Here is a 25,548-nt window from a genome sequence, read left to right as displayed (position 1 = left end):
TCCCGAGTCCTTCAGCATGAAAACTAGAAACCGGCTGATAAAAACCCCTTGGCTTGACCAAAAAAAAAAAAATTTTCCCTCCATTTATTGCCCATCATTCACATCACATGACGGTTTTGTGTTGCCTCATTGCCACTCATCAACACAAAGCAATTCCACTCCATGCTGGACCCTTTACAGGAGTAAAGGGGGGAGCAGTCGAAGTGGATTTGTATCATAGCACATTCTGGATGCACAGTGGATTTGGCCAAGAATTATACTCAATTAGTTAGGAGCAAATCTCTAATATGCTCATAGCAAGGGAGGCAAACGATCAGGGCGACAGAAGCTGGAAAAAGCTTAGATGCTATAGCATTCTGTAACTCTCAGGCAGCACTGACAAAACAGAGCAAAACAAAATAAAGAGGGAACGTGTTGGAATTTTAGAACTGCTCATTCCAATGAAAACAGGAGGAAGGGATGTACTGGAAACAATAAGAGAAAATCCACTAGCACTCAGAGAACTCTCTGCTCCTCAGGCAAGATTAGAAACGTTGTTGATGCCCCTTCAAAACTCCCATGAAGATACTCACCTATTTAACCCTAAAAGCGAGCTCTGTGCTCTAACAGCAGCATCATACATTTAGATGAGGAAAGAAACTGCTGTTTTCAACCTTCTTCTGATACAAAGGGTTTATGACCTCTACCAAAAGCCTGCACTAGATCTCTCTCAGTAGCTTGTTCGATAGTTCCCTCTCAAGCCAAGGCTTTCCTAGATATTTTTTCCTAGATATAACACCACCACCTTCCCCAGCAAGTCCCCCAGACACCAGAAAAACTTTTCACCTTCCTGACTGCTTGAAAAAAGAAAACAGGAGAGCAAGTGTTCTTACCTTAAAGGTTCTACCATAAATGTTTGGTAAGCCAGTGTTAATAATCGCTTCCAAAAATACCTCAGACTTTAGGAAGTAGATTGGTTTAACTATTCAACAGGAAGGTCCCTCTTAGATCTAAGTAGGGAAATTTCTGGGACAAAACGGGGAGAACCCATTGTTCTCAAAGGGGAACACAGACCAGTGCACCAAAAGCAAAAAATAAGTCCAAGTTTGGTATCCAGCTTCCAGAGAAATGACAAACCATGAAAAGATATACTAGTCTTTGCAGTAGTCTCCTCTGTGGCAGGTCCTCCGTTGGGAGTATTTTCCAGTTGCTAAGACCTCCTTCTACTTTTCTGCCTGGCATATGTAATGACAGTTCCTTGAGGGAGGCAGATTTCAGATCCTTAAAACCTTCTAGCGGCCACATGACCCTCTCCTTCCTTACTCATACACGCTACTACCCAAACAAGATCGAAGATCTGCCTATACAGAAAGGCTCCACTATTTAAGCTAGCATAATTTTACAGCTAGTTATACTGGTATCAGCCCCTTTCTGGACTCTCTTGGCTTAATCACCTCCGAAGACACCACAAACTAAATCAACCCTATATGGGTGTAAGACTGACCAAGAAGGAAATTATACTAATGTAACTATGGCAATTTAAGTACATTTTACCTCATCTCTAGACACGTTACCTAGCTAGAACTTTCCTGTGTGGGCAAGTTTGAAAAAGCTGCAATTACTTAAGTCAACTATTTAATACTTACCACGTTCTCACCCTGATATAAGCACAGGTCTACATTTTTCAATGCTAATTTAACAGTCTATGGTTCCCTCCAGAATCTTTGTCTTGTTTTTTCCATATTATTCTGTACTAACCCTTCTGAACAAAGAATAGTACTATCTTCTAAAATGCCTAACTTATTTCTCCTTAAGAGACAAGACTGCTGTTCATCAAAAACAGCTTAAAATCACATCTTCCCATTAAAGGCACAACATCTTCATCTCTCTGGGCTAAGAAGCAAGGAAATAAAATTGCTGCTTGCCACACTAGGAACAAGTACTGGTCAAAGTCAGTGACAAGACTGTCTGAGTGAAGAACTGGGCCTTAGTGCTTTTGCTAGGCTCAAAGCTGCTTGTCAACAACAGAAGACAGAGCAAATGTGGCTAAAGATTAGAAACTGACAGCAAGAGCACTACTTCCTTCACAAGAGGTTGTCCTTTTCTCTCTCAGGTGACCAACTGCTTGAGAAATGGTCATCTAAACATAGGTACTCTAAGCCATCCTCCTGTGCATCTACTGAACGCTTGTTCGTAGCTAGTAGAGACTGTTAATCCATATCAGCTTGGCCTGCTGGATTACTAATTACAAACTCACAGTAAACTTGTTTCTAATTGATACCTGAGTTGCACATTTGAACAGAAAAAAAAAAATGTTTAAAAGCACTGCAAAGTATTCTGAACTTTTAAGGACATCAAGTACGCTGATGTCAAAGGTTATCCGCTCACCAGAGAAACTAATTGATAGCCCAGTTCCAACATGAGGATTAGAAAGCAAAGGGACTGAAAAACAAACGGAATAGCCACAGCTATTATTTAGCAAATCTAAACCACCAAACAAAAAATTAATGAAGCCCCCTCTAGGCTGTGGGCCTAGAAGCCAGCGAGACTAAAAAGAGATCGGCATTGGAATTAAACTGTCTGTTTTCACCTCTCTGAATGCTAATCAAAGTTACAGAGTGGACGAAAGCTAACATATCCTTTTACATCCATGTATTTGTTGAGAACCTCTAAGAATTTCCTGCCCTAAGCAAGGAGGCTGAGGTCTGAAGTTCAGGAAAATGAAGAAATACCATTGCTTCCTCTGTAAGAGATCTTCAGTGAAAACCTAAAAAGAAAGGTAGTTAAGAGCAATCATACTCAGAGCCGGTACTATACTCAGGCTGCAAGGAACAAGAGTAAGATCAAGGAATTCCAGAAAATTTGCTTAAATCCTATAAATCCTACCTAAGAGGATAGGACAGCTAGCCAGCTTTTAACTCTTTCCCCACCATGCAATCACATACAGATCTCCACAGCAATGTTCTGAACCAGTGGGCTCAGCACAAGGAGGAGCAGAACCAAGTTTTCTCCTGTGCCTCAGCAACAGCTTCACACAGCAGTACAAATCCATAACTCAGAGAGGACAGTGTCATTCATTGTACTAAATGTTCACATCAACTATTAATAGAATGACCCCCAACACGAAAGTGTCATGGAACAGGTTTATACACCCAATATAAGCTTAACAGCGAGATGCAGGGAAACTATGGCAGCTCAAATTGCCAATGGCAATCAGTAACTGGAGGCTTTTTAGTTACAGTATGAGATGCTGAGCAAAATAAACTGCTAGGTACTTTTTAAAAGAAGCATTTTAAAATCTGGGGTGCATCTGAAGAGGATTCTCTCTCCTCTCTTCCTGTATATAAATGTATTTATTTAAAGTCTGAAAAACCTTAGCATAGTATCTTAAGGCTACAGTAAATATTTAAAAGGTCAGGAAAAAAGCAACTCACTGTGAAGCAGTAAAATCCAAAATTAGCTGTCCAGATTAGAGGGAACTGAGCAAAACTTTGAAAGGAAAAGTATAACAAATACGCACTCATTTCTCTTTTACAGCCTCTTATATAATGAGATAGTTCTTCAAAACCACTAGATAATCTGGTACATTTAGCGTAAGATGTATAAAACTATGCTTGATATAGTAAGCTTTAATAAGAAGAAAGAAAAATAGATCATCAACAGAAGTGAATTTAGAATTCATCAGTTCCTCGTTCCCACCTTAGCTTGTCTTCTTCAAAAAGAACAAAGCATTTCTCCTTTACAAAGAGCATCGTTTGGATTGACGATACAAAAGGCAACAGAACCAGACAAAGCGTTCTTCCCGAACATAGGTGTAGTCATCATGCTCTTACTGCCATCAAATCCTCTGAAAGACCCATTTATACCATAATAGCAACAAGAGAACAAGCTACTCTGTGTGATAAGCCACTAATGAGCATTTGTAAATAACAGTTAAAAGAAAATTGCCCCAAAAACTTGAAAAATATACAATTAGTTTTTTTTACTAACTAGGTGTAGGCCCTGAAACAAGCATCTGCCTGCAGCTGTGCAGTACTTTTTCAAAATTGAAAAAACAACAATTGAAAACTAGTAGTTAATCATATGATTTCAACATCAGTCCCACATGATTTCAATATCAGTCCATGCTTAAACCTTCTTTCCCCTTTTTAATTTTTTGCCAAAACAGTGGAACTTTTTGGTGTAGACTATAAGTCATCCAAGCCAAACAACAGTCTTACATTATTTTATTACAGTACAGGTAACATCATCGATCTGACATGGCATCGCACCTGTCCCACCTACAAACCAGAGGGTCTAAAACACAAACGTCTACATTCAAGTCATATTTGACTCTTCCCAGTGTATTGTGTGTAAGTAGGGTATTTTGCTGGAGATTTCTTCCTCATTCTTCCAACCCTCTTGTAAATGAGCAGGAATTCAAAAAATTTCAAGAGGAATCAAATTATGTATACAGATGTGTAGAAGTATGAGTCAATAGATTATCATCAAGTTTAAAGTTGGCTCAGTGTCAAGGCATGAACACTTTTTGATAGCAGTTCATGAGTTACGCTGTAAGCTTATACATGAAGCCAAGTCACCTCCTAACTGTTAGAAAAAATGTTTAGACACATTCCTAGAAGATTTTATTTCACAGTGAGGACCTGACCCCACACTGTGGCTGGCTGAATAACACATTGCAAAATTCTTAAGACTGCAAGACCCAAGAACATCATGAACACACTCAGTTGTTGGAAAAGATGAACCTTTCTTATTTGGAAACAAAGGCCTGTCAGTTGAGACCCATACAGCAGCACTGACAGACATCCCCTGACATCAAACGCTCACTGAACTCCGTTTTTCAATTCTTCTCCAAAAATGATCCCGGCTTTAGTTGCTTCTCCACAGTCCCTTAGTAAAGCACATTAAACGTAACGTGTGATATTAGGAAACCTCCTCAGGATCCTGTTCACTTTGCTTGAAGTTAAGTTTCCCCTCAGTTCCAGGGTCTCCTCCTCAGCTTTCTCCCTGCGCTCCTTCTGAAATAGGAAAACAAACCTCAAAATATTACCTTTGTTTATTTGCTGAGTTGACTCTCACACTCAAGGACTAGTAATAATTGTACTGAGATGTTTATCTCAGAAGAAAGCCATTTCTTTAAGGGATACTTATGATAGCACTTGCCTAAATAATCACAAGGCTTTCAAAAACGTGGTCTCCTTTAAATGGTGAAATTAATGAACGACTTGTCATTTTTAAGACGGTATCTCTCCACACTCTTAGTTAATAAGGTTATAAGCTTGTATTAACAACACAAAACACATTTTTCCTTTTAGTTTATGTTTTTTGCCTACTTTGTAATCCCCTTTTATCAATTGTGGACAATTTTTCATGTAAGCTGTCATGCAGCAGCAGGGAAAAACAATTTTATGAAATGATGACGCTATTATTAAAAAGACTGAAAAAAGGAAAACAGTTTAAGAACACATCTAGTACGTATACTTACCTTTGTAATGCTTTTGGAACAAACCTGATTTCAAATTTGCCATATTAGGTAAGAACAAAACATTGTTTCAGTATTTGTGCTCTACCTTAGTTCTGGAAACTATATCCATATTTTTTCTATTTTCATTTGCAGAGTCTTTATTGCCTCTGATGGATTTGAATGGAGTAGTTCCTAAAGTTTAAGATCAGACAAGATAACTCCTGACCTGGTATAGTGTAGTAATACCCTTTAGCTGGCAGCTTCTGATTTCCAAACAATCTGAAATTTCTTTTGTCTAGCTCTCAAAGTCAGAAACAGCCTAAAAGAACTCAAAATTTTCAGAGAATCAGGAATAGCTGCAACTACCTCATCCATCCTGAAAATTCTGTTTATGATGAGGATTACCGGAACTACCGGTTATTTCTCTGCCACCCACTGTCTCCACCCCCACTTCTGCAAGCACAGAGCTATTTACAGATTTGTCACAGAACTAAATTTGGGAATCTTGACTTACCACTTTCCCCTGCTATCTAGGCAATGCTGATAATGGACTGATACTTGATTGAGTTGGCTATTTCTTGATTTTATGAATTGGAGCAATTGCTGAAATTTACCTAAACTGTACTCTAACAACTTCAAAGTACTAGCTACAGAATTACAAAAATATCCCCAAATCAGAATCTAATCCACTTCTCATACTATACAAACCATTGCCTTACTTGCTGCCTGTACAGCTCCAAAATGTAGACTCCCTCATTCGGACTATTGTTTAACGTGGAGAGGAGCAGTGTCTTGTATTGCTTCACTAGTGCTGAAACTTTAGAGATCAAAAACTGGAGCAAATGAAAAGAAATGGCCTAGGTTAAGGCTGATTGACAGCAACTAAGCTCTACTTCAAGAATTTGACAACACAAAAAAGAACCGGACAGGCCTATTGTTTCCTCCCTCGTTAGACTATACATGGCATCCGGTCCCTTCCTCCACACCTTTATTTTCATTAGGTTCTGAATTAAATAAAGGAAGCATCGTATGTCTGATCTACAGCATCTTGCATCTCCTCTACAGCTCAAAGAGCTTACGACAAAAATTAAATCGTTTAGAATACGTTGGCACACAGAGAAATGATTGAGGGCTTCCTCCTTCCCTGCCAATAGCCTTTAAGAATGCAAAAGAGGCCTTAATTACTTCTGCCTTTGCCACGCAGTCATGGAACATCCGGATCTCCTCAGCGCAAGCTGCATTGCTGAAGTCATTCTGTTTCCAGCAGGCCATCATTACCGACATCTCTGTAATGCACGTTGCCTCTAGAGAGAAAAGATATAAAGAAAAACTCAGGTGCTCAGGAGGTCACATTAACAACCCTATGCAGTGCATAAATCTTCAGTGAGAAAATTAAGATGGGGTAGAGGCAGGAAAGAAAAACCAACATGAAAGTAAAGATACTATCATTGTTTTGCTCAGGAATGAAGCTCCTAGCCCAGTTATCAGTGTCATTGCAGCTATCTAACATCCTATTGTTGCAAGTCAGATAGATATAACAGCTGTCTTAAGGATTCAAAGTACTTTACACACGTAAATCACACATAAGATATCACAGACACAAATTTAGGATTGGGATAGGGGAAAGTATTTTTTTTTCCAAAAAACGTACTTGCTAATTCTATGGCACAAATTGGATCCCTTTCCCCTGCTGTGAGGCCTCTGATCTTTTGCCTGCCTTCCAAAGGGGATCCTAACCAACTTCCATAGCTGCCGAGCGCTGACACCGCGGCGACCCTTCGCAGGCCACCGCCGCGGGCAGCGGGAGCACAGACCGCCGGGGAAGCCTCCAGCGGCGGGACGACCCCGGGGGAGCTCGGGCCCAGCCCCCGCCCGCCTAACCGTCCGCCCCGGCCGTTTCTCCCCTCTGCCGGGGCGGGGACGTTTTAACGGCCTCCCGCGCTGCGGACAGGGGCCTGGCGCCGGGAACTCACCTCCCGCCTGCTCCCTGCGGTTCGCGACTTTGTTGGCCAGCACGAGCGGCCGGGTAGGGCGGATAACCGGCGGCCGCTTCTTTTGCCGCCACTGCCCGGAGACCCACCGGGTCACCCAAGCCGGGTAAGTGGGCGCCGCCATGCTCTTTGCGACAGGCCGCAAGGCGAGCGGGCGGCCGCCGGCCCACGTGACCTGCCGCGGGGCGGAGCTGCGGGCAGGGGTGGGGGTGGCGCGCGTCCCGGGGAAGCGCAGGGCGCGCGCCCCCGCGCAGCCCGCCGGGCCTGCCCCAGCACCGCGCCAGCTTTGAGTCCGTGAACATTAAATGACTTTTGAAAGCTTCTATGTTATAGGCAGCTACACAATAATAGCTCCAAAAACGTGTATCCCAAGGTTTTTCCGCAGCAAACACAATGAAAAAAGGAACAGGAGCATATACACTTTAACTAGTGCAAAAGACATCACTACTGTGTCAGGTAATTCATATTGATCTCAAGGAAGCGTTTTGCAGTTGCATGGAAAAGCTTTTCTTAGTGCTTGAGACCCAGCATCACTTTGCTCTCTCAACCCTTCATTTCTCTCCCTTGCATACTAAAAGCTGGATCTCCCTTGCCCTGTTTACTGATGTTCGTACCGTATCTTCAACACAAAACAAAAAAACCCAAAAAACAAAAACACCAAACCCACTGAAACTGCTTCTTCTCAAGTGTCAATGTTGTTCTCTTCTCCTCATATGCTGCAGGGAAGAATCCAGTTGTTTCCAGAAGTTTCTCTCCTAGCATAGGATTTCAATGCCCAGAAGTCCTCAACTCATCTGGCTGGTTCTGGAGCCCTTCTGTCCCTACCTGAAAAATGCAGGTACTAGAGAAGGCACTGTGAGGTTATCAAGGGCTAGGGTACCTACTGGTTTCTGCACAGCATGAGGAACAAGGTAGATACAGAAAACTGAGGAGTAGACAGGGGACACTGGGGACCTAAAAATACTCAGGACTGCTCATCATAATCATTGAATAAGCCATCTTATCGCCATACCTGAACTCTTTCCCCTGTGCATTAGAGAACAGATGAGGAATCAAGTTTCATTCTACAGAAATGGCTCTATGTTTGGAGTTCTCTGACCATACATAAAAGGCTAAACCATACCTACTGGGAACATTTTTTTGCACAGGACATAGGTCTGGGGGGGAAAAAAAAAAAACCACGCTATATATTCAAGCTCTCAGCTACAGATATATAAAATCCACAGCACCCCCGCCCTCCCCCCTTGCCTCTGCCTAGTCAAGGAAGTTAACAAGCTGTCAGAAATTTTGTTCCTGCAGTTAAATATCACAGAACCCATACCAGGATATTCTCAGAATCATTACTAGAATCTACTCCATCAGCAGATTTAATACAGGCTGATATGTTGAATTTGAAAAGTATGAGAAGTCATTTCCAAATAAATAAAAGACATTTATTTTGGTCCTCTTTAGAGCCACATTCAAATAGTCTTTCTGGAAGTCCTGAAACATTTGGTAGGAGGGCTGTTTTTCTATTTCCATTTTTCTAATTGGACAGGAAATGAACTATCTTTCTAGCCTGGCTGCCAGTGGAGGAGATGAAAAACAAGCTGACACCTTCTAATTAGTCTAGAAGGTTTGCATGCTGGAAGTCTAAACATTAGAGATCTTACAAATTTAAGCCAAAGAGCTGAAGTACTCTTCAGTATTCCAATTTGTGTGAAGTTCATCTGCTAATGTGTTTTCCTCTTCTAGTTACACGGACTGATACTTATTCTTCTCCACAACGTTTGCCTGCTGTAGTTACTAATTAGGTTTGCACAAGAACAAAGAGGCAGATGTTAGGGCATAAGAGAAGCTGAGCCACACTCCTTGTAAATCAACCTCTCTATTTCCAGATTACATTAGCTAATGGTGGCAGCACCTTCACCTTCAAAAGCTGATTGCTCTTTTAAACAATTCCAAGAAAAATGGGAGTGGGGGGAAAGGCTGGGAAAGAGAAAGGCAAGCTACACAAGGAGAATTTTAATAGCTTCCTGTCAGTTACTGCTGTCTGCACTAGACTTTCGTTTTTGGCATGCTGCCTCGGATGGGAGCATCAGCCTCAGAAATTCACCAGGAGACAGAGTAATGTACGTGACAGTGTCTGCACATGCCATGGAGAGATGCTTGAAGCAAGGCACAAACCTCAGTTTTGAGGGAGAACGTGGAATTACAGAAAAGGTGTGGTATTCGATAGCCTATATTTTGCATAACTGATAGCACAAAATCACAAGTGGACGGGACAGAAGTTTCCACTTTTCAGGTAGAGTTAGAAACCTGATTCCCTCAATACATTGGGGAACCACACAGATTGGTTTCACTGTGTATCCTGAATATATAACTATAAAGAACTTGTATAATCCTAACTGCATCTGCAACTTACTGTTTCCTTAAATGAATATAGGTAAAAGCTGAATCCTGGCTTGGGTCTCAGCTAGCCAAACATGAGATGAACCAAGGAGGTCAAACTACAAAAAAAAAAGAAAAAAAAAAAATCTGCATCACGAGTGGAGTAAGGGCCAGTTGTCATGTTATAATAAATGCTACACTATGGTAAGATAGGTTAAAAATGCTATAATAAAATACATCCTTAAAATTTGATTGTTTATTTAAATACCTCTCCAGGAGGTGAGAAATTACACCATGGGTTCTTCTCTTTCTTGAGCCTCTATCTAAAACCTCAAAGCACTTTCTAAAAAAGAATTAGTGACTGAGACTAAGGAATCAGATGCACTCGGAGAAATGAGTAGAGTTGAAATCCATGTCTCTCTGAACTGCTTGGATCCAGGCTTCTTGAAGTAAATTCCAAGATACCCACCCAAGTTTATCCTGAATGCCCTGTTCTTTTATGTAACTTCATAATGCCTCACCTTCCACAATTTATTCTCAGCTGTCTCACCCTGACCTCCTTGAATCCACTGTGAGCTGCCCTAGGGCATCTCAATTAATTTGGAGCTGCCTTAATTTTCCCACTTTAGCAGGGAAGCAAACCAGTTTGCTAAGAGACAATTCCAGTCAATTCAGACTTATTCCCGCTGTCTAAGCTAACGCACTTGGGTAATAATAGCACTTAAATAGCAATGATGGATGCAATTTCTTTTTTGAGGTCATAGTTCATCTCCCTCCCCCAGCTCCAGTGCTAGTCTGCTTTTTCTTGACCTACCTCAGATCAGCCCTCCTGAAATACCTACCGTTCACCTGATTAGTTCTGAGCTGCCATCCCCAATTTCTCACTTCCCAGACCAACTCAAACCCAGCCCATGCTACTCCCAAGTTACCTGATGTCTCCTTATTGCTCAAAGATGTCCCAAAGTATCATGGCTTGCTTTGATCCATTCCAAGATCCCCAGAATCATCTTTAGCTGAGCTGAGCCACTTCAGCATTAGATAGGTCTTTTCTGCAGGAAAGAAAGTATATAACAGAATACAAAAATTGAGATGCCAGTCATGTCAAGGTTCTGGAACAAAATCTGCAGTTCCATTTCTATCCACCCTTCCTAATCCGCTGCAGTGCCATGTATCTCCAACTGCCAGCTTTGAGACAGTGAGTCATAGGAGAAGTGCAATTTGTCAAGACTTGACACAGGCCTTGGCTCAGCTGGTCATATCACTAAAAGGATTTTGCGTCTGATTAATTTCAGTAGAGGTCTCTGAGCAGAATGAAGGAAGCTGCTGCCCTGTATGTTTCCGACTAATACAATTTCTCAGAAGGTGCCTGGGGATCCATCAACAATCCTAATTAAATGCAACCAAATGGATGATAGCTAATCATTAAGGGAGTGGCTCTCTCTGGACAAGGGGTGATGAGCAGGCTTGGCAGGATGGTAAGGGGCAGATGGCTGCCTGTCTACCATAGCACTGTTTAAACAGCACTGTCCCTGATGGCTGTTTTCCAATTCAATTTATCTTGTTCCCAGCCCTCCAGTTATTTGTTCTTCCACCATCCATTTTTCCCAAGTCAGTTAAAACTGCCTTCTATCAAGGTGAGAGAGGAGCATTTTTGCTGTCATTCTGCAGCTGCTACACTTTGCAGACCATTTCCAAGGAAAAAAATCTCATTCTCCTTTCCCTCCAAACACATACAGCCACTTGGTACTTGGCTCTTAAAATGCATCACTCTACTTACCATCATAGAGGATCCAGAGATCTTAATTCAGTTTGAAAATTACTTCAGTGACACAAATAAGAAAAGGCAATTGCATTTTTTTCAGTTCTAGAAATTATCAATGTTAGGTATCAATAAAACAGTATTTTTCAGTGAGGTTATTTCGTTCTTAGAAATTTGTTCTTGTTCTAGAAGTTGGAAATACAGATTACCAGTTCAGCATATAAAATATCATTTTTTTTAAACTGAAAACAGGCAGCACCTGCTATCCTGGTTTTGGCAGAAGAAGGGTAACTTTAGCCTGTCCGATGCAATGAACTGGACTGTTATTTTTAACCTTCAGCTGGGCATTTGTTTCCTCTCTCTCACCTCTGAGAGGGCATAAACTTATCCTATAGCTTGCCAAGTCAGTTCTCTGAGACACATCATCCATAGAAGATAGCACTGTTTCATGTAAGCAGCTACAAGGAGGAGATATCTATTTTTAGAACATTAATGCTAGTGAATAAAGCTGTCTTGACAGCTTTGAAATCGTTCCTCTAGTCACACAGAAAAAAGGCAAAATGTGTGACAAGCAGTGGTGTAGTGACTCACCCTGCTTTGCAGAGGCCAAGTATAGAGTTTAAGCTGATAAAGAGGTTCTTACGCTGTAATCTTTGACATCTTTGCTAAAACACCTGATTAGTCTCAGTTGTGTTTTTGTGAGTTTGGGCACCCCCACAGTAAGAACTGCATCAAGAAAAATGCTGTTTGCACTGTTCAGTCCGAGTATCTCTTAAGCCTTCCAGCAGTCACAACATGAGTGACGATATTCAGCCACTATCTAGCTGGTCTGGATTTAAAACCGTGAAGTGAGAAATCCACTGCTAGCAATCAAGAACTTGTACAGTCAGAAACCTTTCTGCAAAATATTAATAGTTGTTGCAGTCACCTTCCTCCTTGTCTGCATTCACATATTTGCATTAATAGAAAAACAACTAAATTATTAAATTATCATAAATTTAATTCACTTTGGCTAAGGTTGGCAATATTCTTTGCACATTATATAGTAATCCTTTCAAATGTCTAATTCTGTAAATTAATCTCAAACTCTTTATTCCTGATAGCAGAAGAAGTCAATCTTGAAGTCACCCATTCTCAGAAAGAAAGCTTTGACAAGATGCAAAGAAAGAGGAAAACTGGAGGAAAAAAGAGAGAGAGGGAGAGAGAGAAGAAATTCTATAAAAACATATCTGAGATTATCAAACAGTTAAAAATATTGCACCTATCGGGTAGCGTTTGCAGAGTGGTGGATATTCTTATTCCAGAACTGCTGAATACTACAAGCACAGTGGACAGCATTGAAACGCATATGCTCTTCAATGGTACGAGACCCAGTTTTTCCTCCTCCTCACCCTCCAAAAAAGCAGGAGAGAGGTGAAAGTGAAACCCTGGTAGAAGAACAGCCATTATTCAACATTTTGGAGCCCTTGCTATCCAGAAAAGTGGATGCTGTGAAGGTCATTCAGCAGCATGGAACAAAACAGCAACCACAGCTCTTCATCCAACTGTAGAGGGCTCCCACTTCTCCTGCCTCTTCCAGGTTTTCCTAGCAGCTAGGCAAGTTATTCAGTCCAAGCTCTAGAAGAAGAATTTTAGCTTTAATACATGCGCACCATGTACAATAGATGAAACAGATTTAACATACTTAACCTATGCACTCTTTATAATTCATGGACACATTGTGTCATACAGGAGCAGATAAAGCTAGTATGATGATCTGTTACTACAGAACACTTCCTCATCCCCAATACAGATACAAGAGAAACAAGGCTTGGGTGAACGTCATGGCTGTAAAGAGCAGCAGCTGATACTCATAACCTTTTAGGAAGTCCACCACCTGTAGGACTTAAATTAAAAAAAAAAAAGATTAAATCTTCTAGGAAGATACTAAGAACTCAGAGAAAGGTACTGAAATTGGTTTATGACTCCTACGTACAAACTAGAAGTTGTATTTTGAGAACTTTGAACAAAAAACAAATACTTGTGATAAAGCTATTTTCATATCTATGCTACTTTCAGTGTTAAGAAAGCATATGGCAATCGGAAATACTCACCTTCAGCAACAGTCATTAAGTTCGAAGCAAGAGCCGTCTACGGCATAGCACTCCTCTCATGCTCATTTTGCCACGCAGACAAGCAAAGTAAGGCTTTAGGACATCACTAATCAAAAAATTTATAAACAGGTACTATGATACACATGCTTACTATTGGTACTTCCTTCTCTTATTCCTGCAAGGACAATACATTAACAGTAGCATATCTAATTTTGATAACAGCAGACTAACTACAACAAATACCTGGACTTGGCTATAAAACTCCCAGTTCTAGTTAAATTATAGGATAAAACAGAAAAAGCAGAATGTGTTACAACGTGTTGTAACGTGTAACGTTGTAACAAAAAGCAAGACCAGAATTTCTCTTCCTGACTATCCTACCAAAAACCTCTGTAAGATATGCTAATAGGATACAGCTAATTAGAAGGAGCACGCAGACAAAGGAAACAATGATTTTCTGTAAAGAAACATGAAACAAAGAGAAATGAAATAAACGAGGGCATTAATTCAAACAATTTATTTAAATCTTATTTAGCTGTTCAGTAGAAGTTCATATTCAAAACTAAAGCAGCCTTAACTTGTTTTACTTCTCAAGCACACTATGGCCACTTCAGTCCTGAATTTGTCCCCCATCTATAATCTTAATCTGATTTGAGTAATCCACTTAAAAATTAATTCAGATATATTCACTTAAGTATCTCTGTATAGGTAAGCCCTGAGTAACTGAAAGAAGGATTGTAAACTGGTGAACGTGTTTTTGCTGAAGAATCACTTGTTACTAATATTATTATAAAAGAGATACACAAAAGCCAGTTTATCCTTACTCTATATAAAAAGAATCAGGTGAAATCAATGTACAGTTTATATATTTTCCACACCTACAACAATCCAGTGATAGCTGTGAGTTCAAAGTCGCCTCTGTCAAAGTGCCTAGCTATTAACACTGCAATATTGTCTATCACCTGAGAGGCAAACACTGAGATGGGTATCATTACCTATAGTAATACCATACTTATACTACTCTGAATGGGAAGTTGAAGAAAAAGTGAGATTAAGTGATTTGTCCACGGTTAAGCATCGGATTAATGGCTTAATTAGGGACAGAATATAGATTCCTGTTCCTCTTACTCCTATTCCTAACCTTTACCAATAGATTTCAGGCTTCCCTTAGCAGATGCCTAACTGGCTTACAAAAAGAAATTGCCATGAGAGGGGAGTACAAGACTCTAGACTTTCTTGACCAACATTCTATCCTAGGCATGGATAAACTCTGGCTATTTAGTCAGCAGTTATTTCTGAAGAGGGAGGAGAAATGGAGAAATTAAAATAACATTATACCCATTAGAAATATCATTGCAGTGCAGCCATATTTGCCCATGCTTTTAAATCAATCATGCTAAGTGAATCAGTCCTCCTCCAATGTAGTATCAATCATTTCAAAAAAGTACCCAACACGGCAGGGAACAGTGAATTTCATTTTTGTTTGTAAGAGATAAAGGCTGTGCAATAAAAATGATGTACACATCACCACTTACTTTTAGGAACTCTAGCCCCAGATCAGGACCATACTGTGCTAAGATACTGAAAAAAAAAAAACCAAACTCAGTGCTTCTGGTTCTGATCATCCACCTCAGCACAGAAAGACCACAAGGTTTGAAACCAAAGTGCAGAGACAACTGGACAGGCACCACAGTTAAAATATATTTGGCTTGGAGGAAAGCTGCAGACACCGGAAAAGAACAAACCAAAGGCCTCTGAATCCTTAGCATTAAGGAGAGAACAAGAAATTGGGATTTCAGACTTGATGGAAACTTGAAAGAACTAAAGCATACCAATTCTATTCAGGTTCTACCAAACACCAGGTAATTAATATACTTTTTATTTTAAAATACTTGGTTGAAAGGTGGGAATTAAATAACCTTTGGTCCCATCCATATGTGTCACCTGCAAAGTTAGCAAAAGAAGAAAATTAAGCAGAGAGTAACTAACTCACTCAAAGCCATTCAGTTACTCTGAAAAGCAAGAATAAGCACATTTACTTGAGGAGAATAGATTTTATTGCTGGTATTTCATAAGGCACAACTGCTTTCCACAGACATTAGTCTTTTGTAATTCCTTCACTGAAAAAGTTATTTATTACTAGCAGCTAAAAATATATCTTAATGAGGAGAATAAGTGATTGGTAAAATATTTATAAAAACAGCAATGTATATTTTAGAAATAAAAAATCCCTGCAGTGAAATAACCTAGGCTATTTGAGCAGAACCTGAAAACACGTTCATCTGAAGTCACATAAGCCACAGGGAAGTATATACCAAATGCACAAGGACAGTAAATTCTTCTTTTGCCTCAGATGTTGACATCTGCTCAGCAGTATGAAGCTACTCCTGACCTGCAGTGAATAACATCTGCACAGCTGAAATCCAATCACAACAGAGACTACTCATTTCATGCACCAGAAAAATAGTCTCTGAAATAGTTTTTGTTCTATTTCAAGGCAAATATTTGGAGTGAGGTAAGAATTCTTACCCTCACAATTTTCAAGTCAAACTTTTCCAAAGATCAGTGTTGCCTGGTCCTCTTGAGAAAAATCTCGTGCATGTAATCCCAAAATCTTCCCTGGTGCGACTCATTGCGATGAATCATAGCAGTGAGAGCTTCACCCTGATCAAGACTTTGCCAATAATCCTGCAGCCACATCTCTTTCCAACTGAAACAAAACAAACAAAAAGACACCACCATAAACCATTAAAAAAAAAAAAAAACACATGGTTCTGCAGCTGTAACAATACTAAAACCATTTTTTTCTTTCACCTCAGAGGTGAAGAGGCCCAGGGAAGCTCATGACAAACTATGATATTATTGTGCCATTGTGCTCCAAGTGCGTTTAAAGAAATCTGCTACATAAATTCGCTCTGGAGAACAACCTCACTGTTGGCTTTAGAACTTTTCTGAGATTTCAGCATGTGACTGTAGCGTTAGCCATATTATAAACTGTAAAGAATAAAAACTTCTATTAAAATAAAACCTAGCACAGAATCTTTAATAGATTTTGGGAGTGACTTTCCACGGCCAGTATGTTTACAACTATGGTTAAGACTGAGAAACAGTTTTTTTTCAGACAAACCATTTAACAATAAAGAGACTGACAGCTAGTCATTACAAAATCAGGTTATACATGACAGAGAGAAAAGGCTTTATCCCTCAACCCTGACTACATACTCAGTCTTCAGATTACATGGCTGAGTGTACGCTTTTTCTTTTTCAATGCATACATTTTAAAACTTTTCATAGCACAGATTACCTTATAACATCTTTGAGTAACTCCCTTCCCATACGTGGTCATGTGAACTACTCTCATTTATGTTACATGAGAGTATGGCAATAATTTATTTAGCTAATAATTAACACCTCCTCATGATAGACCTGATTATTCCTAACATTACCTTTTGTTCTTTACTGTATCTGCCACCCATACACATAAGACTATCATACATTTTGGCAAGAAGGACCAAACTTGGTGCTGTTTCTCATCTGCCCATATGAGTTACCCAATAGTTGTTAACTTAGCTACATAGCTATTAACTTCTTCTCCCTTCCAAATACAGAAACGAGTACGGTGCCTCCTGCTTTCACTCTAGACACCATATACTAAAGCAGGCATGGCTGCACTGCCCAAACCTCAGGAGACCTCAGCCCACTACTCCAGGAAACCCAAAAGAACATGCACACAATCACAGTCACGTTCTTTGTGGAGTAGCATACAGTTCATAGGGCATGGAAATTAGTTTTCTGTTGTCAACAGTATCATCTAGGTGGAACATTTCTGCAAAGTACATCAGAGACCTCACAATAAACCTTTTTACATAGATCACAACGTGAAGGATCACGGGCAGAGGCCATTTTCAGCATACAAAAATATATCTGCCTAAAGTGTTCTTTGTGAAAAATACAGCACTCGGATGTACTGTGAGATCACTTTGCCTACCAGGTAAATTAACCTTTGTTCAAGGACCGCCGACATGAATTAGCCTTTTTTTTTTTTTTTTTTTTTTTTTTTTTTAAAACAGCGCTTAAAGGGCAAATGTCACAAAAGTGAACACACTCGTGTAAGTACTATACACAAAGTGGTGGGAAATAACAGAAAAAAAGAAACGTTCTGCAGCTGAATTATTTGAAAATGATACTGAAAGGAATTCCAGTATCCAAGTGAACATCAACAAAATAAAAATTAAGAACACTTCAGCATTTTTCTTTTTATATTGACATTACTCTTTAAGAAATAACTTTTGCTCTGATTCTATAGCACCTCTGGGAAAAAAAGGGTACCCCAGGATGAACCGGCCTATACAAATATCCTGAAACCATCAGCTATGTAAAATAACAACATTATCACCATGAGATAACCATCTATCTTTAATCCTGCTGATTACTGGAATCCACTGCAAGAGGCATCTTACACTACCTACACTATAGATGTGGAAAATCTGATACACTTCCAAACTGTTCTTCTATCATCCGACAGAGATCAGCATAAAATAGAACTCGCATAGTCACCATAGTTCCAAAATCTTCCTTTTCCAAACACACTTTTGGCCTTTCACAATTACCCAGCTCAAGAAGCACCGCAGATTCCAGGTTCTACTAAGCAGACGTTCTGAACAAGAGTAGCACTGCAGCTCACTGCATCTTCTCTACAAAGCAGCTAAGAATTCAACCAATTATAGTGACTGACCCATAATCTAATACAAATGGTTACTCTACACTTCTGTTCTTAAACTACAGACCACAACCCACTTGTGCACCAAGCTCAGAAGTCCAAACAAGTGAGGCTGCAAGCATAAGGGTTTGGAACCATGTTTAGGAACATTGTCTTAGAGCTGAAGAACAGGAAGGTGGGAGGGGAATAACATGTTCAAGCGACATACACTTATATGGAGAAAGATTCTGAGGCAACAGTTCTGTCAGCCCAGCACATTTGTCCACACTAAACACAAATTTCATCTGTGAATAAGGGTTACAGAGCATGAAAAGGCATGGTGTAGCCATATTGTAATTGGGTACCAGCTCTAAAAATATATAAACTCCAAATGCCTTTGCTGTTCACTTTGTGCTCCAGAATCCTGCAGAATTCAAAGTCACAATCTATGTTTTCAGTCAGACTATATGAGCTGCATTTATTCCATAACTTGCACCCTTACTAGGCCTGTGTTGTTTCTCTGTGATTAGTATTTTGTAAAGAAACAAAACACAAGATTGACAGGCTCAGTAGGCATTTACCCAAATCAACCATGCTGTTCTTATAACATTACTGTCAAACTCTGGCAAAAGATAAGCATGTTTATGCAATTACAGAACAATCAAGCTAAGCTTACACTTTTGTGGCAATTGTATCTTTCTGTCATTTACAACTCTTAGCATTCCAATTTGGAGACAAAAATGGTGAAAGCTCAGATGCTTGCAAGATAGAGAACACTGCACTTCACTGGATCCTCTTAATCATACCTTGGAATATAGATACATGTTATCTTTCTAAAGCAGGTGGCAGACAACGGAAAAGCTTGCATGCTACAATATCTCCAGACACATCTCATCTCCCTAAACAGGACACAATAACATACTATGGTTCAGCAGACATGGAAATCTCTGCAGCTTGGATTATGGACTGATACACAAAACCTCCTTGCTGATGAGCCCTGCACAGAAGGGTGAAGCACCTTAATTTACAAGCAAGCAGCATAAGACACCCAGGCTATATCTTCAAAGGTATTTCTCTACTGCCATCTGCTGCTCAAGCAAAAGAAAATTTAAGAAAAAGTGGAAGAGTATTCATTTATACAGGGTAGGATGAGGGAAGTGCACATTTTGCTACCAGGGCAAAAAAAGGTATTACTATAAAAAAAACTTCAATAAATAAATCAAACAACAGAAAACAAAGGATTACAAAGGCATTTAGGGACCCCTTTTACTTACAAGCATCATTTTTAATTAGCCAGTACATTAATTAATTATATCGTGAAAAATACTTTTTAGTGACAAACATCAGTAAAGTTGTGTGAAACAGGGATTTCCTAAAGAAATTGAATGATACAAGGCTTTTTCTCTTTTTTAATTTCAGTTGGCCATTTTTGAAAATATCCAAAGCTAGGAAGTAGCAGCTCCCCCACCACTTCCCTCCAGTTATAAAATATCTAACACTTTTTTTTGTGGATGGATAACCTAACAAAACCTTTTTTTTTTTTTTTTTTTAGAGATTCAGATCTGCATAGAACTTAGCTCTGGTTTATAGAGAACTTAAAAAGACGGAGTCTACGTTTTCACCAAACTGTTTCCTTTAACATTTTAACACTCCTAGGTATTTAGTTCCTTAGTCTAGGAAAATACTAACAAATCTGTAAACTGATACAAGCTGGGAGTACACTGAGAAGTTCTTTCTGGACTGTGCCTCAGATCTTTACAGTATCTTCAAAAAATCATTAGCTTAACACTTCATACAGCTGAACTGACACCAGGATTCTGAAATCTTTGGCAACAAAGCGCTATGAACATAGGCAAAACGTTCTATAGTTTAAGGTTCAGCTTTTATGATTGCTCTCTGATAGCTCATAGGAAACGAATAAATTTGTGTAATTCCCTAAATAGACTTAAGTTTGTTCAAGGCAGCGCAGAGAAGAACAATGAGCTTGGGGGATCCAAACATGTTACAGTAGTGACACAACCCATAAAGAGTGCACGAACAGTTTATGAACAGCCAGAACACTTCCCTCCAGCAACCGCAACTTCAAACACTGCCGACGGCAAAACTCAAGTTTGCAAACCCAAGCACTGACTTGTATTGCAACAATACTTGTATAAATATTAAGGATTAAATAGACCATGAAAACAAAACTTTCTTCTTCCTGTCAAAAGCGGTTGCCTCAGGGTTGATGTGGTTAGTTCCCTGTTGACAGAGTTCAGGGCAGCTCACGCTAGAGATGAACTATATCACATCAGGCTAGGCCTGGGAGAATCCAGCAGCAGCTATCAATCCCTGTGCACAGAAGGGGCAGCATCCACTCAGCCTATTCTGTCCTGCATGGTCACACCTAAATAAATGTGAATATACCCTCCAGCACAGGTCAGAATTTTGCCCCGTTGCCGCACAGAATTTAAAGCGTTCTTCTACAATATTTAGAGTAGGACTAACTTCTGCTCTGATGGAAGTCATCAGAAGCAAGCTAGGCCTATACTAAGTATTTTGCCAAACTATTCTTAATGCAGTAATTTGTAGTGACATATTATTTGTCACTATTTGCCACATATGATTTGTATATCACTACATATTTGTAGTGATATAGCTTCTTTCATCCACGGGCTACCAAGTGCTTTATCGTTACTGTACAGAAAAGTGCCCCTTCCTCAAACAGAAAAAGGCTAAGGCAGATAAAGGATTACCAAATTGCCCAAGGTCACATAGCATTTTATGGGACAGAATCCAGGTCTCTTATGCTCTTGCTTCAACCAATAGCCAATACCACCTTCCAGTCCTCTCTTTTTCAACCTCCACTTTACACAATATTAGCATAACTACCATTACTACTAGAAGGTATAATATAAAGTGTAAATGGAGATGCATTGTAGGACTCTTTAAAGGAAAAAGTATTATTAAAAATTGTAACTATCGAAGTTTAAAGTTTTTCTTCTTCAGGAAGCATAGTACTTGTACATTACCTGTCTCCTCCAGAGAGCTCTTCAACACTTCCAAACCCAGGAGTCGGCATAGGACAACCCATATGCTTGAAGTGAGCGATGCGAGGTCTGGGAGCTGGAAATTTCCCACGAGACTTTTTGTGCTCCTGCTCCTCTTTGACTCGGGTATTCTCGCTGTCACAGATGAAACACTCAAAGCCATTCAGGTAATTGGGCAAAGTCATGTCATTCACACCCCACTCCCGCCTCTCCAAGCTCTCTAGCAAGAACTGGTTTTTGATTCCATCAGGTTTTTTATACTCTAGATATTTCATATATTCCTCTCCGTTCTTGTCCAGGAAGTCAAGATACTTTGCTAGCTCTTGAGGGCTGTCAAAGTCATCAATGAGAATGATGGAGAGGTTGTTTGGCATCCAGTCCCGCACAGCTGGGGAGCCTCGGTATACAGGGACAGCACCCAAATGCATTGGACGCCACAGTTTCTCTGTCATGTAGTCGTTACATATGGCGTTTTCCAAGGCCAGGTGAAACTTGTACCTGGCAATGAAGGTCATGAATTCAGAATCTTCTGTAGTGGCTGTAGAAGTGTCTTTCAGTCGCTCACTGGGAAGCTCACGGTTATGCAGGCATTTCCCATAGGAGTCAACCTAAAATAACAATAGTTATCTTTACAAAAGGGATTTATGTTTGCTTGGAGCTTGTTTTCAGAGCCTCTAGTTCTCTTAAAGCTCCTAGTTTTGAGCAGTTCCTAGTTATCCTAGGTTAGCCTCACTTTCACTCAGACCTCTTCTCATTTTGACAGTCAAATAAAAAAACTGTAGTATTTCTCAAATTAACCAGCACATTTTACTACATCATCATCTAAGCCTCAACCATTCCTCACTCCTCCTCAAGCCCCAGGTCTTCCTCAACAACTTTAGGGGAAACTGAATAGTCAGTGTCAAAACCGGCATAAACTATACAGACAAGGGGGGAAAAAAAGCATGGAGAAAGGAAGATTTCATAAAGAAATATATTTACTAGAGGACAACTCAGGAACAGACAGGTGAGGAAGGATATGAAATTCTGTTGATGTTAATTTATCTTTATACTTAATAGAGATTCAGTACTTTCCCAAACAGTGATTCTACACAGCTCCCTCCAATGTCAGCAGGCTGGCAAAGATATTTTCCTTTTTTTTTTGGGGGGGGGGGGGAGGGAGGGGGAAGATGCAGGGAGCTAAAAGAATACTGTCTAAAAATGAAAGGCGGTACACTTGATCCTGAGCCTGTTTCACACTTTTACAATATACAGCCACAATTTTAAAATGATTTTGTCTTAACTTCGTTACTGAGTATATGATGAACCCTCACAGAAATAGACTACTACAACGACAAAGAAAAGGAAGTTTTAGCTGCAGATTAAGAACAAATCACTTTTTCTCCCTCTACTGTCCTTCAGAGTTTTTAAGGAAAAAAGCATTAGATGTTTTTCCGCTTAAAAGACAATGTGTTATTTCAGCCTATGGGCTCTATCCATCAGCTGAGAGACATAGCAGTACCACCATGAAAGCAACACAGCCCTACTGCAACACAAGTAAGGAGTGGATTCTCAATAGAACACAGTAATTCATCTTTTTTTTTTTTTTTTTGCACACCCATGCTTATAAGCAGCAGTAAGGCTTATAAGCGGGCAGCTTTCCTTTACACTAAGTTACAAGGCTCCAGAGATTTCAGCAACTTGGTCCAGGAGATCAAGTCTATTGGGGTGTAGCCCAATCTCTGACTGATCCTGCAGTTTGGTCAACTCCATGACTAACAGCTACTGTGGGGCCTACCTACTGGCGTGCGGTGTAGTCTAGACCACGCTTTTGGAAGGAATGCAACTAGTTTTGCTGTCCAGCTTGTAGTCGATGCGCTTCCCGTTACAACTCTTGCCTTGGCTAAAAATAAGGACAAACAAACCCCGTTAAAAGGAGGACCTGCAGGTGGCAGGGGGGGCCAAGCAGGCCCGGCTCCCACCACTTCACAGCTTCCCCGCGCACCACACCCACCTGGATGTATTTCATGAGCTCCCGCACATATCGGTCCCTGTCCGAGGGGACATCGCAGTGGGACTGCATGTAGAGCACCGGGGCGTAGCCCTGCCGCCGCCACGCATCCTTCTCGGCCAGGGGCACCGCCGGGCCCCGCAGATACCCGGCGCCGGGCAGCCACTGCAGCGTGAGGGGGTAGTCGGACTCTCGGCGGAAGGTGGCCGTGTAGTTGAAGAGCCGGATGCCGGGCGAGTGCGAGAGCACGTAGTTGTTCATGGGGGACTCCTCGTGGAAGAGGGCCCAAGTCTGGTGCGGCAGGCGGGGCAGCGGCGCCTCGTAGGCCCTGAAGTCGGTGCCGTAGAAGATGAGGGCCTTGGTGCGGCGGTGCCGCGCCACCCGCCGGCTCCGGGTGGCCAGGCAGGAGCCGCGCGGGCAGTCGATGCGCTCCGTGTCGCCGGGGAAGTGCGGGAAGAGGCTGCCGCTCCACCACAGCAGGATGGGCAGCGCCTTGTTGGCCCGCGTGTCGTTGTTGCCGGGGCCGCGGTAGGACGCCGCGGCGACGGCGCCGAAGGCCGCGGCCGGCGGGACGGGAGCGTGCGGCCACCCCTCCGCCTCGGCCGCGCACGGCGCCTCCGCGCCCGCCAGCCCGGCCGCCCCCTCCGCCTCCCGCTGCCCCTCGGCGGCCGCCGCCGCCCCCCACGCCAGCGCCAGCGTCACCCAGAGGCGCGCGGGCCACAGCCCGCCGCCCCCCATGCCCGGCTCCTGCGCCGGCCCCGCCCGCCCGCGCGCACCGCCCCCCGAGAAACGCAACGCGCCGTCAACGGCCGCCCCGCCCCACCCCGCCCCGCGCGGCCAACGGCCCCAACGGCCGCAGCGGGGCCGCCCGCCTCGGCCTCGGGCGGGAGCCGGCTGAGTCTTACCGAGGGTGGGGGCGCGGGCGCGGCCAAACGCCGGTCGAGACTCGCTGGCTTGCCGCGGACGGAAGACTTCAGAGGAGAACAAAATACATGGAAAAGAGCATTGCCGGCGCTGGTGCAGTAAAGACACTGCCTTTTTCTCCCGTGCTGAGACGGAAGAGCAAACAGCACTTCTTAACCTCAGCCTAGATTAAAAGCAACTGATAGCGGCAGCGAACATAGCAGGGATTTGTTAAGACAAAAAACTGCACTTCCACTAGTTGCGCAGGCTTAAAACTGGTTTCAGTCTTCTCCCTGCCCCTGACACGCACACATTCACCTGCGAAGCCAATACAGCCAATTAACCTGCAACAGGACTGCCAAAAGCTAACAAAAGCAAATTATTTCACTGAGGTGTCGCATACCAAAAGCAAATACATTTGCAGATACACTGTTCCCCTTCCAAGCAAGCATTCTAGATAGGGCACGAAAACACACCAAGCGTATCCCCTGCCAAAGTCCACAACAAGAGGGAACAGAAAACATCTCTTAGTAGCTCAGCTTTGGTTTTTGTAGATCTACATGTAGGGTTAAAGTTCCCACCGGAGCTGCTTTTCTGTGCCAGCTTGCAGCAACTCCTCGGCTGTTGAAGCATTCTGTAAATGGGACGGATGTCTGCAAAGCGAGTTGGCGTTTCATTGCACAACTCTAACAGAAGAATTACCACTCAGTTACGGAATTGCTACAAACTTCAAATTCATGCCCTTGAGGGATAATTTAATCCCACAATACTTCCACTGCTTCATAATACATGAAGTAACATGGCCACAAGCAAAGTGCTCTCTATCCGTATAAGGAACAGGTTAAAATAGCAGAGGCTTTTTTTTTTTTTTTTTTTTTGCATTCCTTCAAGAAGGAAAGCCCAAGCCACCGCTCGGTCACGATGTGGAGCACAGTACAGATGTTGAAGGTACCCACGTGTCACTCCACTCACTCAACAGATCCCCAAATCCCAGCACAACACTGACACGCACCAGCTGGGCAAGGCAATTCCCACACACACGGAAAGGGGCACTACCACAGAAATTCCTGCAAGCACAATTTACTCCACACGATTAACATACAAGATGCACAAGGCCCATCATTATCGCAATGTATCAGTTCAGTAGTGGATTTTGGACATAACATAGGAACATTCTGTAGAAGAGATTCATCTCAAAAATATTCCATAGCAAACTAAATATTGTTGGATATTTAGCAATGATTGTCTTGTGCTTTCATACAGACCATTGT

The 25,548-nt window shown here is 41.6% G+C and overlaps 1 protein-coding gene across 1 annotated transcript; it reads right to left on the bottom strand.

Annotated features, from left to right (window-relative positions):
• Positions 1 to 6,628: 6,628 nt before the first annotated feature.
• Positions 6,629 to 24,112, bottom strand: FUT11 (fucosyltransferase 11). The gene is made up of 5 exons (XM_068951169.1): positions 23,378 to 24,112; positions 21,367 to 21,992; positions 10,734 to 16,366; positions 8,102 to 9,923; positions 6,629 to 6,747 (listed from the first exon to the last, which is right to left on the bottom strand). Exons 1-3 carry the CDS (start codon positions 24,110 to 24,112, stop codon positions 16,219 to 16,221), a joined length of 1,509 nt encoding a protein of 502 aa, XP_068807270.1. The 3' UTR covers positions 6,629 to 6,747; positions 8,102 to 9,923; positions 10,734 to 16,218.
• Positions 24,113 to 25,548: the final 1,436 nt, after the last annotated feature.

This window comes from Struthio camelus, chromosome 7, assembly GCF_040807025.1.
Source record: "Struthio camelus isolate bStrCam1 chromosome 7, bStrCam1.hap1, whole genome shotgun sequence".
NCBI classification, from domain to species: Eukaryota; Metazoa; Chordata; class Aves; order Struthioniformes; family Struthionidae; genus Struthio; species Struthio camelus.
This window is presented reverse-complemented; position numbering and strand designations above follow the sequence as displayed.